A 15,690-nucleotide genomic window follows, 5' to 3' on the forward strand; every position below is an offset into this window, starting at 1 on the left:
CGATCAGTTAGGGTTAGAAAACGGTTCCCACGTTCCCGGGCCAGACACGGTGACCAAATGCAGAGCCCATTACGCAATAACCAGACGAAGCCCAACACGATTTGTGTTTAATGTAATCTATTAAATGAAACGGCAAGAATTGGTGCGTTTGGACGCGTGGCGGCACTACAGAAGACGACTTTCCAGATTGGCGATGACGTGGCTTCATGGGAGAGAAGCAACATCTTTTTATATATATAGATTTTTTTTAAATGAACACATAACCTTTCAACTTGAACATAATTAATCATCATTCCTATTATTAGTAGATTATTTTTAATATTACTTGTATTATTTGGTAATTTGTATTAGTGAGTTATAGAGTTTCATTTTTATTTTTGATCTGACTAAAATAAATATCTAACAAAATTTATCAACCATTCAAATTATAACAATTTTTGATTCACTTATGAACAACACATGAACAAAAGACATTTAAGTAATTTCTCAATTAATATATTAGAGGATTTTTTGGGTATTGTGGTCCGGTTTCATTTATTTCGTTGACACTCATTTGTTTTCATATAGTTGTATTTCTTCTTCTTTTGTTTTGTTGATATATATTTAGATGATACTAGTTGTTTATGATATTTTATACGTTTGAAAACTATTAATTGAAAGCCTTTTCAAGAAAAAAAACTATTATATCTATTTTTGTTGACTGTATTAAAAAGGCTCCAACTAAAACTCGCCTCGATCGAGTCTCTAGAGACCCTGCATGGTACAGCGTACACAAGTATGTAACAAGAATGTATGTATAAAAGTATAGTGTACCCATGTATAATAGGAGGTATGTAACGGAGGTATGTAACCATGTATAATAGGAGGTATAGTGTACCCATGTTTAAAAAAAAAGGAGGTATGTAACGGAAAATGGCTTATTCCAACACGGATTTTACGCATCGTGCATTTTTTTTCATGAATTTTGCAATAGTGTGTATTTCATCATGAATTTAAAAAAAAAAATCAAAATTATATATATACGAACTCTCAAAATTGTGTCTATATATGTATTGATCGTTAGAAGATGTGTTAATCAACCGTTAATTTATCAAAACGACGTTGTTTTGAATAAATCTAGAAAATAAAAATTATGATACTTCATGGGTTCAAACTGAAACGGTGAAGCATATCAGTGAACATCTAACCACTAGACTAGAGTAACTTTCTTATATTAGTGGTGTAAATATTAATTTATATATATATATACATACATTTTGATTTTATCAAATAAATGTATAATTATTTCTGTTTCTTAATAAATTTTACGAAAATTTATTTTATAAATTTAATAATTACTGTTTATTTACTAGAATTATTTACTATTTATAATACTATAAAAAAAGATAATGATGATAACTCATGTTGTTATAGTACAACTTTTTTGTTTGTTCAGTTTCAGAAAAAGAATGATAAACCGTGTTTACATTTTCAAATTTGTCTTTTTCATATGTTTTTTTAGCAGCATTTTAAAATATTTTTTTGGTTTTAGGATAAAGCGCATTGTATAATTCCTTTTTAATAAAAAAATATTCACGTCCGTACCGTTTGCGTAATGTGTAAAAAATATAAGAGTAGCAATGTATTGTTTTGAAATATATTTTGATTGGGTACACACTGGGTACTACTGGATTTATAAACACTATGTTATTAGTGTTTTTAAAATAAAATTAATTATTATGTGTTTCGAAAAAAAAAATTACTCAGGAAAAAGCACGTTTTTCTGCACCAATTAGAAGGGGCAGAAAGGGGTTTTCTATATAGAATCTTCATAATCTGACGTCTTTATAATCTGACGTCTTCATAATCTGGAGCGCTAAATCAAAACGTTTGGGTTCAAGAGAGCGAGAAACCTACTCATTGTTTCTTGTTCTCCAAGGTTTGTTCTTCTTCTTTTCCATCGTCTAGATATTCATAATCTGAGAGAAGTCTGGGTTTAAGAGCGGGAAATCAAGTCTGGGTTTGAGAGGGAGAAATCAAGTCTGGGTTCGAGAGATCGTTAGATATTCTTATTGTTTCCTCTTCTTCTCCGCTTTTAGTTCTTCTTGTTTCAGAATGTTCATTAATCTTCTTTGAAATTAATAATCTGACAGAGTCTGGGTTCGCGAGCTGAGAGATCAAGTCCGGGTTAGAGAGCGATAGATCATCGTCTTGTTTCCACTTCTTGTTCTTGTATGTCCTTCATCTTCATTCACATTAATAAATCTAACGGGTCTGTGTGCGATAGCGAGTAAGTCTGGGTGATAAACATTTTCTTGCGTTTGTTCTTCTAGTGTGTCTGATTCTTCTTGCATGTAACGTTCGTCGTTAATAGTTAATACCACTGGTCTGTTTTGAGAGCGAGAAAGTCGGGTTCACAAACCTTTTCTTGTTTCCTCTTCTTCTACTCTGTTTCTTCATTTTTCGTTGAAATTTTCTAGGTTCAATTTCTTCTTCTAAATACTCAGAGAGAATGGAAACCGGAGGAAACAGAAGATCTGGCAAAGATGATCGGGGAAAGGTATAGAAAAATGTATTTTGGGTACTTTTTTCTTCGTTTGGAAAGAGCTTTCGTATATTGGTTCAGTTAACTCTGTAAATTTAATTTTTATCTAAACAGAACAAAGGCAAGAAAAGGATGGAAAACGAAGAAGAAGAAATAAGTGAAGAAGAGATGCCCAGAAACATCATATTTATGGTATTTGTTTTGTTTTTTGTATAGGCAATTGATTAATCTAACAATACTGAGTCATTTGTTGATCATTTAATATCAACAGGAAAATGAGAAAAATTCAAAAGGAAAACGTGTAAAAGTTTCTGAGGAAGGAAACGTAAGAATTTTTACCATATATGATGTATTTAAAATTGAGTTATTAACTATGAGTTTTTGTTATTTGTGGTCTAGGATTGTCCTTCCAGTTGGGACTGGAGAAACTATAAGGGAGTAATTAGTAACGTCCTTCAGCAACATCATCACTGTAAGTGTTTAGCATTATATTAATAGTTAATAAATGTTGTTAAGTTTGTAGATGCTTGGTAAGATATAAATTTAGTGACAATCTTATTACATAGAGAATAGGAAACTCTTATTATAATTAGGAACCTAGTATATCAGGTAATTATGTAAGATATATTCCTCTAAACCTAAGTCTCTTTCTCTCCACCGCTCACGACATCCAATCTCTGTTTTTCTAGCCTTTTTTCGTTCTTTTTTTTTTCTTTTTTATCTCAACCAATGTTATATGTTTGCAGTTATATGTTGGGCGATTTCTTTTATTCGAGCAGTTGAAGCCCTCTACAACATCGGCCAGAGAGTTGATGAACAAAGGTCCTACCTTGTGAACAATGTCAAAGTTGGGAAGCTCGGGTTGGAAGATCGAAAAACCCTCGGAGATTTTGTTCAGAAAAACGGTTTGTTAGATGAAGCGGAATGCTCATACAAACGGGCCAAAGGAACATGCGCCCATGAGAATGTGAGGATACTAGTAGTTTTCTTTGTTGTTTTTTGGTTGGAAAAACTAAGTAAATTTTCTTCTCTCTCTTTTAGCCCAACATTGAGAGAATAGATCGATTGGCTATAATTAATCAAGTAGATGATGCTGACCTTGCACGATTGGTGTGGAGACATCCTGTTGTTGGGGTTTTGCCTATGTGGCCTGATTTTGATGAACATAGAGAGGTAAGTGTATTAGGTACTAATGATTTTTATCTACAATTTGTATTAAGATTGGAGAATGATGTATCTTATTTTTGTTTGAAAAACAGGGTATTTACAGACCTAGAGAGAGAGCCGGTATCAATCAGCTTCATGCAGTTCTGATTGTGGGTTTTGGAGTGGACAACAATGGAAGTTACTATTGGATTATTCAAAATAGTGCAGGAAGAGGTTGGGGAGAAGGTGGGTTTGGTCTTATTCACAGGGAACATAGAAGAGGGAGACCGTCCTTATTTGTGGAAGTCTTCTACCCTGAAAAAAGGGGCTATCCACGTAAGAAGTAGACAGCAAGAAGAAGCTAGATACCTATTGGAAGATTCAGTGTTCTTGGGGTTTCTGCATTTGAATACATTTTGAATTATTTTGTTAGTTTTACAACATTTCGTGACTATGGTATCCTGCCATTAGTGAATTTCTGGACACCACTTTGTTATAAAATAATTTGACATGTTGTGCTGTTTTAATGTCTGTGACATCATTTTGGTGCTTTCTTCTTACCATTCTCTCACGGTTTAGATCAAGTAGTTCTTTTTTTGATGTAAATGCTGAGACTTGTAATTCTGTCTCATGGATTGAGTTCATGGGAAGAGTGCAAGAACCACAGGACCAGTTCTTATTTATGACTATGACTAATATTTAAGTCATGAAAAAACGTAAAAAAAATTATCAGCACAAGTTTATGGCTTCACATCCATAAATGCAAAATCATGTTTGCTTCCCAAACTTCATCAGGACAAGTACAATATAGAGAAATTCGAAGAAGCTACACAGCAGAAAGGTCAAAATTTTCAAAAGGACTTTAATGGTTGCATTAATTTTACTGAATCACACTAGTTGGAAGCATATAACACATGAACTTCTGGTATTCATCGTAGTCTCCTGATCAAAAGGTCCCTATTACCCAACCTCAACTAACTACCTCGGATCATTAGCATAGAGAATACACTTGTGGCTCTCTTTTTTGAGCAACAAATACACTTGTGGCTAATGGGATTCGTTTAAACATGTATGTTGGCTTCACTTGCAGTTATATTACAGATTCCTAGCAAACAGAAGATCACAGACTCTCTCTTCTGCATCGACATCTTCCCGGAAACGGCCAGTAGCAACAAGACTCTTCTTCTCCTTCTTCAACAACGCTGCTTGTCTCTGGAAGTCACTGGTTTTCTCAAGAACAGACAAGAGAACATTGTATGTCCCCAGCGAAGGCATGATCTCACGTCCTCTCATCTCTTCAAATATCTTCATTGCCTTCTCTGGACTCCCTGCTGAGATATAAACATCCATCAGCGCAGTGTAAGCAGCTAAGCCCTTTTCATCGTCGGGAAGCAAGTGGAAAACCTCTGCAGCTAAGCGAGGTCTTCTGCCAAACCCAAGCCTGTGGATCAACGTTGCTCCTCGGTACACACCAAGTGAGTGATGGGCTTTCACCATCTCCTTGACTACTTCGATAACTTTAGTAAACTCGTTTTCTCTCAGAAAGTAACCAACTAACGCAAGATACGCTGATTTCTCGAGATGAATCCCCATTTCCGAGCTGTAATCAAGGGCCAACGAAGCCCCCTCGGTTCTACAACGGCCACAGTTCGTTTCAACGATTGCTGAAACAACAAAAGAATCCAACTTTATGTTTCTATCTTTCATCTGGTTAAGTAGATAATCAACTGCAACAAGACTCTGCTTCATCAAGAGAACAGAGCTGATAATTCTACTGTCATCTGAACTCTTCTTGTCATCAACTTCAGCTTCAATGGTGTCGTTGGAGCACACAGATTCAACAGTAATATGCGAATTGACTTCTCTTAACAAATCATCACTTTGACCTGCAGCTTTCAGAGTCTCTAAAGCCTCGAGAAATACAGGGTAACGAAGGACCACCCCGTTTTCTTTCATGTATACAAGAATCCGAGCCATGAAAGACGTTTCGCCGAACTTACAAGCTTTCCCAATCAGAATGTTACAAGCTGCTTTATCTGGCTGTACACCAATCTCTTGCATTTTAAAGAAAATGTCTAAAGCTTCCTCACATTTTCCTGCAAATCACATTTAAAAAAACTAAGATATCATCTTCATAGCTACATTAATCCAGAAAATAGATGCATATACTAACACAACATTCATATAAAATTAAATAGATAACGGTAAACTATATACTAACACTAATTAAAAAATGACTTAGGAATATTAACAAACAGTTGGTGTGCTATAGAGCAAAACTCACCAGAGCCGACAAGAAACTCCATCAACACCGTGTAAGTGTGACAATTCGGAGAAACCCTCGACCGTAACATCTCTTTATACACCTCCGTCGCTTCATCAACCCTCCCGACATCGAAAAGCATCTTCATGTAAGCCGTGTACGACACGACGGTAGGCTCGCACCCACTCTCCCTCATCTCCTTCCACAGCCTCATCGCTTCGTCGACATCCCCTGAGCTCGAAACCCAGTGAATCAGCGAAGTATACGTCACCGTATCGATCGCCACGCCCTTCTCCTTCATAAGGTGGAAAACGGAGTACATTGACTGGATCCGACCCGCTTCGCCGAAGATGTCGAGCATGGTGGTGTAGGTAAAGTGGTCGTGTTTGAAGCCTCTGATGTCGGAAGCCCAGTTGAAAAAGAGCCAGGCTTTCTGCATCGGAGGATGGGATTTCAAGACGCGGTTGATTATGTGAGAGTCCCATTTGATCGGGAGGTGCGGGAGCTGGGACAGAGCGGAGTCCCAGGTTGAGTACTTGAGGATGTTGTAGATGTTGGATACTGTGTCTCTTGTGTAAACCTTGGCTTCTGGGGTTTTTGTTTTGACGAGTTTTGGTCTCTGGAAGAATCTTCTGGGTTTTGGTCGGGGAAGAGAGTGGAGTAGCTTGACGGAGCTTTGGAGATGGACTGGGGCTCTGCGGAAAATGGTGGAGAAGCGCATGTATTTGCGGACAAGTTCATCCAAATTTATTTTGAACAAAGCTCCCTATCCACTCTTACTTGCTTCGTCTAAATCTACAACTCGACAGTTCCTTCTCCTTTGGTTCTGGTTCTCTACAGTCTAATAAACCCTTTTGATGGGTTTAGTTTCTGTCCTCTTTTTGGGTATGAATTCTTGGGTGGGCTTTATTCTTAAATGGGCTTTATTTTCTCTCCCGATTAACATCCACATAGCACTATAGCAGTTACTGATGCTATTGTTGTTAATAATAGGGAAAATCACTTAAAAACACTTGAAATTGTCACTTACTACCTTTAAAATGACATTTGTATCATAAAAAATTTCCAAAATAAAAATTTACCATGTTTAACAGGTAAAAAATGATATGTCAGTTTTTTCAAATATAAATACTTACTTAATAAAATAAAGAAAAAATAAATAAATAAAAATTGAAAATTTAATCAAATTCATAAAAATCAAAAAAAAAAATCAGAAAATTAAAGAAAATCGGTAAATTTAACAAAAATTCAGAAAAGACAAAAAGTTAAATATTAATAAAATTCAAAAATAAATGAGATCAAATTAAAATACAGAAAATAAAAAATTCATAAATTTCAAAAAAAAGTTGAAAATTCAAAAGTTTGAAAAATGTTTTATTTTGCCATTTTCAACGATGAAGTCGGAAATTATCATTAGAAATATGCCAAATATCGTCATTGTTAATGGTTATATGAGAAACCATCATCGTCACTAGTGAGATATTTGAAATTGCTATTGTCCATGATGATATTATATTTTAAAAAAAAAATCTTATAATTAAAAAAAACTATTTTGAACTCGCTAATTTTTTTTAATTTTTGAATTTTTATTTAGTTCATCTGTATTTAATTTAATCATATTTATTATTAATCTTTTAATTATTTTTATTTTATTTTATATTTTTAAAAAATTATGAAACTTTAGTTTAATTTTCTTATTTTTAACTTTATGAATTTATTAAGAAAAAAATATTTTTGAAATATTTTTGTTTTTTATTTATTTTAATAATTAAAGAATTGTTTTTTGAAAAAATGACACATCATTGTTTATCTGCTAAATATGTCAATTATTTGTTTAAAGGGTTTTTTATGATACAAATATCACTTACGTGACACTTTTAAGATTTTCACTCCCGATAGTAATACATTTTTCATCTTCCGGTTACGAGGATGAGACACAAATTACATTTTATGTTGCTTCTCGATTTATTACTTAGTCAATGATCAAGATTTATGTTGCTTGGTCTATTCACTATGGGAGGGACACGTTTTTAGTGGCTTGGACAAGATTTGGTGTCCACTCTTTGGTTCTTTCACCGATCGTTTAATGAAGTTTTTTCTGAGGAATGTGATTATGTATTGATTTCATTATTGCCATTTGTTTTAGTTTTGGGTTTCCTTGGATCCTCTAGTCTTATGTTAGAATTGTAAGTCGGATGTTGTATTGTCTTTTGTGTTTCATCACGTTTACCTAAAGTGTTTGTTTTTGTTTTACTGAATAAAGGTTCTCTCAGTAGTTAGTAGTGATTATTTACTGATTCTTAAATATCTCAGTAATAGTTGGTCGACAAATCAGTATCCATTAACTTAACTGACAAGCAGCTTATATGTGATGTTCTGTGTATGCATTAGCTTTTCTATCAAACACTTATGTTCCACACTTCTTTGTTTTCAATGTGTTTATCAGATTATGATTTACTGATGAAATAACAGAAGGTATGAGTATCTCTTACTTTTGCTTCCTGTCATTTTATAATTTTTGGTAAACCCGTTACTTTGTCTGAATATTGCACTCATAACAAAGAATACTCTTTCATTCTACGCAATATACCAACAATGCAAGAGAAATTCTTCTTTGAGTGGTATTGAATAGCCGGCAGGATGGGAAATGGCATGTGCTCCTCTGTTGCCATATTCTTAGTCAACATCAGAGTCTTTTATGAGTAAGCTTTCAGATTCAGTGGCGAGTGAGCAAATTGCCATAACAAGGAGCCACCTCACTTGGACCAAAGCCTTAGGGGTTTTCACTAAAAAGCTACTCTTTGAATATTTGAAACCCTTTTTCTCTAAAGATCTGTAACTGTATAAATGCTAAACTTGGTGAAAAAAATAAGAGACAATGAATGAAAACTGTCTATGTTCCTGCTCCCATATATCGGGTCTCGCCTCTTGAATATGAGGTATGTATCATTTTGGTTGTAGTTTCTTACCTGCTTATTAAAATTCCGTTATGTTTGATTTTGTTGGGTATATTTCTATGTTTGTATAACCTTTGGACAGGTTCTCATCTATTCTCCAGATGGTAGATGTCACATAAGAACCAGTGGTATGAATGTGGAGTTGGTGTGAAGACTGTTTTATAGGATACAAGTTACTGTCATCATCCCAATTCGTATTAGGATACCACCATTCATCAGTCACGACCATGATTGTGGTTTTTCATACAAGTTAAAAATAAGCGTTCAAACTAGAAAGACAAGATACATAAAAAGTCTGAACCCGTTTACATATTAACAAGACAAGAAAACAAACTTATTTAACAAGAATGATGTTGGAGATTGTCTTGGCACTTGGAGTAGGAGTGACCGACCTGAATGATCCAAAGAATTGATAACAAATCAGTTTAACAATTGTAAACAAACAACACTATAGCCAGAAGCCTAAATCCATTGCTAATGAATGTAACAGAAGCAACAACTCTAGAAGAGAGTTAAAAAAGGTGTACCTCATCAAAGAGATATATGAATCATTCTTGTTGTGATGGCTTAAGCTTGAACTCATGAACATGTAAGTCACCACGGAACTTGCGCACTAATGTTTGGTAAAGTTTAGGCTCCGGATTTGGCGAGGAGAGATCTTTAGCCCACAATGTTATGTAAAAGCAAAAACCTTGGGCGCCTGTTACATTGCAACTGACGTACTCGACAAACTCAAGTTGTGTTCCATAATCTTCGTTTTTTGCCTCGATTGCCGTCTTGATGAGAAGATCCATCAAGTCCTTATTGTTGAGTCTGGCATCGAACTTTAACCCCCATTCAAATTTGACCGGAGCGAATTTGTAGTCAAATTTATCCAAGTCCATATAAAAACCCTAATTATAATATGAATAACCCAAAGTGAGATTTATATAGGATAAATCAGGATTTTGAAACGAACGGAGGAAGGATTTTCACCTCGTACTTATCAACTTGTTCCAGGAAAAGATCACACTGTTCCTTATATTTCGGATCATCGCAATCTATTGGGAGGAAAGGCGGTCTTCCTAGTGGTAACTCCGCCTCCTCCGAGTCTGCATCAGCCTCTCCCGCTGGCTCTACCTTTTCCTCAGCCTCTGCCTCTACCTTCCCCACTGGATCCGTCTTTGGCTTCGAGTCTCCAAACTTCGTGATCTCGTCATCAGCTGCGTCGGAGAAATTTCCCGACATATCTTTATTTTCTTTTCGTGACGAACAAGTGAAAATTGCCCTTTTGATTCTTCTTAAATCAAATAATAAACGAACCTTTCCGTTGGCTCCTGACTATTGGCTTTTTGGGCCTGAATTCGTGGACATTATTTGTATTGCAATCGTAATATTTTAAACTCCCGAATTCAAAAATAATTGTAACGTTTCGAAATTTTAGCATCTTTATTTTCTTTAACTCAAAATTTTATTAGATCTTTCATAATAAAACACATCCTGAACTACAAAAGCATGAAGAAAATAAAAATATATCCGGAAGCAATAATCCAAAAAAAAAACAAAAGTTAAACAATAAACAATAGAGAGACAAATGTACTAAGGTGGAATTGATATACTAATCATAACTCGCAAACACTCATGAAAAACATAAGACCGAAAATAATCCAAAACCAATGACTTAAGCAAACATAACTCTGAAGGATATACCACCAAACCAAAACACGTGCAACAACGAAAAAAGATGTGCAAAGATAAACTTACATCAAGTCCAGTAAGGTCACTTATTGAATTTTAATATCATCACATGACATTTTCTGGTAGTACTTTATATAGCTAATGACTTAACTTGGTCTGGTAAAAGCGTAACTGAGTTTGGATTTTTTAGTTGCATATATTTTTTTATCTTTCTACTGTTGTGAATTTTGAAATAAGGAGTTGTGGACCCAAGACACAAGCTTAACTGGTTTTAGTTTCTTTAAAAAGTTGTTTTTATTATTTCGTGATACGAAAACAGAGGATTGAAAGAGAAAGAAATTGAAGGAGAAAGCGATAGTTGGAAGCGACTGCGATTCCCAGTTCTGAACTGGCTACGTTTGTTCGGCAACAATGACGATGAGACGCAAGCGGCAGAAAAAGATTGCCGAAAATTTGTAAATTCTTTGGTCGGTTTAGTTTTCTTTTGTTAAAATTTAATTGGGTTGTTCTTAACCTAATCATAAGTTGTTGTTTTTTTGTGTGTAGATACGACCCTTGTCAAAGAGGTTAAATCTGTTGCCAGTGAGGATTTTTGCGACTGACCATTTTCCTAGTCGAAGGCTCAATAATTATTCTAAGGTGGATTACCTACGTTGGTCCCAGACGTATGACCGTTTTGTGATGTTTGACCTGAGTAACTGTCCTAGTCTTCATGATCAAATGATGGTTTAGAGCTTTTCTTATGGGTCCAGTAACTGGTGCAGTGTTCGGCGCCGGAAAACTGACATGGATTAGCTTCTAAAATAGCCGAATGAGAAGAGTGGAGATCCTGAGCAAGAAGAGAGTGATGGCTTGGGTGCAGTGCTGGACTACAGCTTATTGGATGTGGTAAAGAACGGGGTTGCTGAGAAATATCCAACAGTATCAACCACTTTTTAAGATTCCATATGAATTCATGTGTTCATGAAATTCAGTCCCTATTATTGATGCTTCTCAAACTGCAGTATCTCAATAATGTTTGTTTTATCTGTTTTTAGTGTATAAGGAAGAAGAATACGAAGGTGATAATTTAATTTGGTATTATTATTCTACTAATAGATAACAAAGGTATGTTTAATATGACATTGGTTTAGCTTTATTAGCCGAAATCGGTTTAATTTAAGTAGGTAGGTTCCATATTTTTAAGTAACGTGTTATATTATCTAAGCATTTATGAAATTGTCCTATTTATATAACAACTTCTAAGTTCTAACTATAGATAAAAATATGACTGTAAATTAACAGATTAGATGGCACATTTTGATGACTCATTAAAATCAAGAATTATGCTTGATTTGTGAACCCTAATTCCCATAACCAACTAAATCCTAAAAAGTTGCCAGTGATTACAGAATCTCAAATAATCTAATCACAGTAGAAAACCTAACTTGATATCAAATAAACCGGGGAGAAATAACTAACTTTTAAATATAAAATTATTACACTACCGCATGTATATTATAAAATTAGTATGTTTCTAAAATAATATTAGTGTTTAAAATATAAACTACTAATCATGTAGAACAATATCAATGTATATAAAAGTGAAAACATATGTCTCCTCGGATGAGCTTATTAAAATTTAATTTAGATTAACGAAGATAAATAGATAATAATGTGTAGTTTCAAAAAAAAAAAGTTGAACCACACAATTTTTTGAAACATATACATATATATAATTTTTTTATTATGGACAAACAAAAATACATTAAAATTATAAATAAAATTAGCAAATGTGAAATTTAAACATAAGCCTAATCAAAAGAATTAGAGATATTTACGCGTTGTTTACAATTTATAATTGCAAGAGTCTAGGTGAAAAAAAGAAGAAAGGAAATGTATTCCAATACAGTTATTAGAATAACAAACTCAGCTTAATGAAAATCAAACACAAACCTAATTACAAAAGGATTCGAAGTGATCTTTGAAAAAGGAAAAAAGAAAAAAATACATATCACAAACGGGATTATAAATTAAATAATCAAATTCATCTTAATGAAGTGGTAAGTAAAATCCTTAAACTGCAAGTTTTAGGTTCGGTAAAGGTGCTATAAAAAGAGAGTTAGGGTCCAGTTTTTTCTTACACACATCATACTCATCAACGATCTCTGAAATCTATTAATTATGGCGACAACAACAAGAAGAACGTTCTGCTTTGTGCTCGTGATGGTTCTAATGGGATGTTGCTGCTCAGCAAAAATCTACAAAGTGGGAGACTCGAAGGGATGGAGAGCGAAGGAAGGGACCTATTATGAATGGGCTAAGCGTAAGGAATTCCAAGTGGGGGATTCTCTGATGTTCGAATACGATGGCCACGTCAATGACGTCACTCAAGTTTCCAGTCGTTTGGAATACCAATTCTGCAACTCTCTTTCTCCCAAAGCTGTCTACAACACAGGACACGATGTCGTGACTCTCACGGAACCAGGTTATCACTTCTTCATCAGCTCAAATCATTCTCAATGCCTAGCAGGACAGAAACTAGTCGTTTTTGTCGTCCATGACCATCCGATTCCTCCACGCCACCGAGAAAGATGCTTCCTTTCGGAAAAGATTACAAGGTCGGTGACTCCAACGAATGTAGGGTTCCCGAAGAAAATATAGAATCACAAGCAAACTAATGTAAAAACTCAAGCACACAAATAATAAGAATTCCTTCTCTTATTCAATCACTCAATAATAATGTATCAAACACAAAAGCTATTCTCGTCACACATTGACTCCTCATCAATATCATCATATATATAACCTTTCAATTTATCCTAATTCTAAAACACATACAACTTATTCTCCTCATCATATTAGGATTAGGTCTTTTAACTTCCACACTAAGTTTCCTTGATGTTTAAGCTTAACTCAACATTCTTCCCCTTAAGCTTAAACCTCTCATTACTCACAACTTGCACTCCGATCAGCTCTCTCATTTCCTTGAACTTCGTTCTTCCAAGAGACTTCGTAAGAATGTCTGCCTTTTGCTCAGACCCCGGTATGTGCTCAACCTCAACCAACTCGTTCTCAACGCACTCTCGTATGAAATGAAATCTCCTATGTATATGCTTACTTCGACCATGGAAAACAGGATTCTTAGTCAAGGCAATAGCAGATTTATTATCAACTCGAATGACCACTCGATCAATCTCTTTGCCCGCAACTTCACCAAGCAATTCTTGCAACCAGATTGCTTGCTTTGCTGCCTCCGTTGCAGCCATAAATTCAGCCTCGCAACTAGACAGAGCAACTATCTCTTGTTTGGTCGAACACCAAGTAATAGGACTCTCGCCAAGGTAGAAGATATGGCCTGTAGTGCTCCTTCCGTCATCAGCATCGACATTATGTGAGCTGTCACTGAATCCTTCCAGCTTCAGTCCTCTTCCTCGTTTGAACCATAGACCTAGTTCACACGTTCCTCGTAGATATCTCAAGATTTGCTTTAACGCGGCTCCATGAGATTCTCTCGGGTCTTGCATATAACGACTCAACACACCTACACTGAACGACAAGTCCGGTCGTGTATGCAACAAGTATCTGAGACAGCCTATACTTCGTCTGTACTGACCTTCATCTATCTTTCCTTCGTTGTTTGCCTTAGAGAAAACAGCATTCATCTCCATAGGCACATGTGTAGCATTACATGAGTTCATTCCAGTTTCTTCTAGTATCTTGCGTGCGTAGCGATCTTGTTTTAGGACAATACCGTCGTCTAGATGATGAACTTCTATTCCCAAATAGTATGTCAATTTGCCAAGGTCGCTCATTTCAAATTTCATCGACATCTCCTTCTTAAACTCTAGTATAAGCTTCATTGAAGAACCAGTCACAAGTAGATCGTCTACATAGACTATGACCACGAGAAGGTCTCCGTTCTTCTCCTTCCGGTACAATGAAGGCTCTTTAGAGCATCTCTGAAAGCTTAGTTCCCGTAGTATCTTGTTTAACTTGATGTTCCAAGCTCTAGGTGCTTGACGTAAGCCGTAGAGTGCTCGTCTAAGTCGATATACTTTGTGCTCTTGGCCTTTCACGACGAATCCTTCTGGTTGCACCACAAACACTTCTTCTTTCAGTTCTCCATGGAGAAACGCCGTTTTCACATCCAGATGGTGAATTTCCCATCCATTCGACGCAGCAATGGCTATGATCATTCGTATAGTCTCAATGCGAGCCACCGGAGCAAATACTTCGTCATAATCGATACCATGTCTCTGAACGTACCCCTTTGCTACCAATCGTGCTTTATACTTGCTTATACTTCCATCGGCATTACGTTTGATCTTAAATATCCATTTAAGTCCAATTGGTTTCACCCCTTTTGCTAACTCAACGAGCTCCCAAGTGTCATTCTTTTCTATAGAGAAAAGCTCATCCTTACATGCGTCAATCCATACCTTCAAAGTTTTTGCTTCAGTGAAATCATATGGCTCATCGTTTATAAGCATCAGCAAGCGCTCACACTCAATCTCAGCTAAGATAACGTAGTCGTCGAGATATGACGGCTTTGTGACTACACGTTGAGATCTTCTGAGTTGTGGTTGCTCGTTTTCACCTTCATCTTCCTGTTCTTCTTCATCACCATTAATGTCCTCTTCATCTTCTTCACCATCTATCACAGTTTCGTCTTGATCAGCTGTATTACTTAGTCCTTCTGTTCTAACGACAAGTTCTTCCATTCTATCATGCTCTGTTTTCTTGGCTTTGTTCCAACTCCATTCTTTGCATTCATCGAACCAGACATCTCGACTGACTATGATTCGCTTGTTTACTGGATCTAGCAGTCTATAAGCCTTAGATCCAGGTTCTGTTCCCAAGTGTACGAGTTCTCTTGATCTATCATCAAGCTTTTTCCTTCCAGCTGCTTCGGTTCGTGCGTAGCAAACGCAACCGAATACACGAAGATGACTTAGGTTTGGTCTTCTTTCTCGTAGAGCCTCATATGGTGTTCTTCCATCCATCGATCTTGTAGCTACTCTGTTAATAAGATACATTGAATGCTTGACTGCTTCGCCCCAGTACTCGTCTGGCATATGCATATGCTTCAAGATGCTTCTTGTCATCTCCATCAAAGTCTGATTGCGTCGTTCCACAACTCC

At 35.7% G+C, this 15,690-nt stretch overlaps 3 protein-coding genes across 4 annotated transcripts in view; 1 reads left to right on the forward strand and 2 right to left on the reverse strand.

Annotated features, from left to right (window-relative positions):
• The window catches only part of LOC108808820 (pentatricopeptide repeat-containing protein At2g01390-like), a 36,754-nt gene extending 29,993 nt beyond the window's left edge, over positions 1 to 6,761 (reverse strand). Inside the window, exons 1-2 of one of the 2 annotated variants that reach the window (XR_008945226.1) lie at positions 5,955 to 6,761; positions 4,712 to 5,766 (exon numbers count right to left, since the gene is read on the reverse strand). Coding sequence is in view for 1 of the 2 variants with exons in the window: in XM_057009154.1 (XP_056865134.1) it covers positions 4,766 to 5,766; positions 5,955 to 6,654 (1,701 nt within the window). In the remaining variant the exon portion in view is untranslated. Of the gene's footprint in view, positions 1 to 4,436; positions 5,767 to 5,954 lie in introns of those variants that run through there. The other variant, XM_057009154.1, reaches the window with a different exon arrangement.
• On the forward strand, positions 2,492 to 4,017 carry LOC108808819 (ananain-like). The gene is made up of 7 exons (XM_018580917.1): positions 2,492 to 2,539; positions 2,639 to 2,716; positions 2,796 to 2,849; positions 2,924 to 2,996; positions 3,271 to 3,491; positions 3,566 to 3,697; positions 3,784 to 4,017. Exons 1-7 carry the CDS (start codon positions 2,492 to 2,494, stop codon positions 4,015 to 4,017), a joined length of 840 nt encoding a protein of 279 aa, XP_018436419.1.
• A 2,420-nt stretch (positions 6,762 to 9,181) lies between the features above and the next one.
• LOC108808821 (uncharacterized) lies at positions 9,182 to 10,131 on the reverse strand. Its single transcript, XM_018580919.2, has 3 exons — positions 9,866 to 10,131; positions 9,418 to 9,783; positions 9,182 to 9,282 (listed from the first exon to the last, which is right to left on the reverse strand). Exons 1-2 carry the CDS (start codon positions 10,115 to 10,117, stop codon positions 9,439 to 9,441), a joined length of 597 nt encoding a protein of 198 aa, XP_018436421.1. The 5' UTR covers positions 10,118 to 10,131; the 3' UTR covers positions 9,182 to 9,282; positions 9,418 to 9,438.
• Between the last annotated feature and the right edge of the window lie 5,559 nt (positions 10,132 to 15,690).

This window comes from Raphanus sativus, chromosome 4 (assembly GCF_000801105.2).
Source record: "Raphanus sativus cultivar WK10039 chromosome 4, ASM80110v3, whole genome shotgun sequence".
Classification (NCBI taxonomy): Eukaryota; Viridiplantae; Streptophyta; class Magnoliopsida; order Brassicales; family Brassicaceae; genus Raphanus; species Raphanus sativus.

Excerpts from the sequence above, each read along its gene's own strand:
- LOC108808819 (XM_018580917.1), top strand. The coding sequence starts at position 2,492 with ATGGAAACCGGAGGAAACAGAAGATCTGGCAAAGATGATCGGGGAAAG. Across the intron at positions 2,997-3,270 it reads CCTTCAGCAACATCATCACT|TTATATGTTGGGCGATTTCT; the intron begins GTAAGTGTTTAG and ends ATATGTTTGCAG. Across the intron at positions 3,698-3,783 it reads ATTTTGATGAACATAGAGAG|GGTATTTACAGACCTAGAGA; the intron begins GTAAGTGTATTA and ends TTTGAAAAACAG.
- LOC108808821 (XM_018580919.2), bottom strand. The coding sequence starts at position 10,117 with ATGTCGGGAAATTTCTCCGACGCAGCTGATGACGAGATCACGAAGTTT. Across the intron at positions 9,784-9,865 it reads AACAAGTTGATAAGTACGAG|GGTTTTTATATGGACTTGGA; the intron begins GTGAAAATCCTT and ends TATTATAATTAG.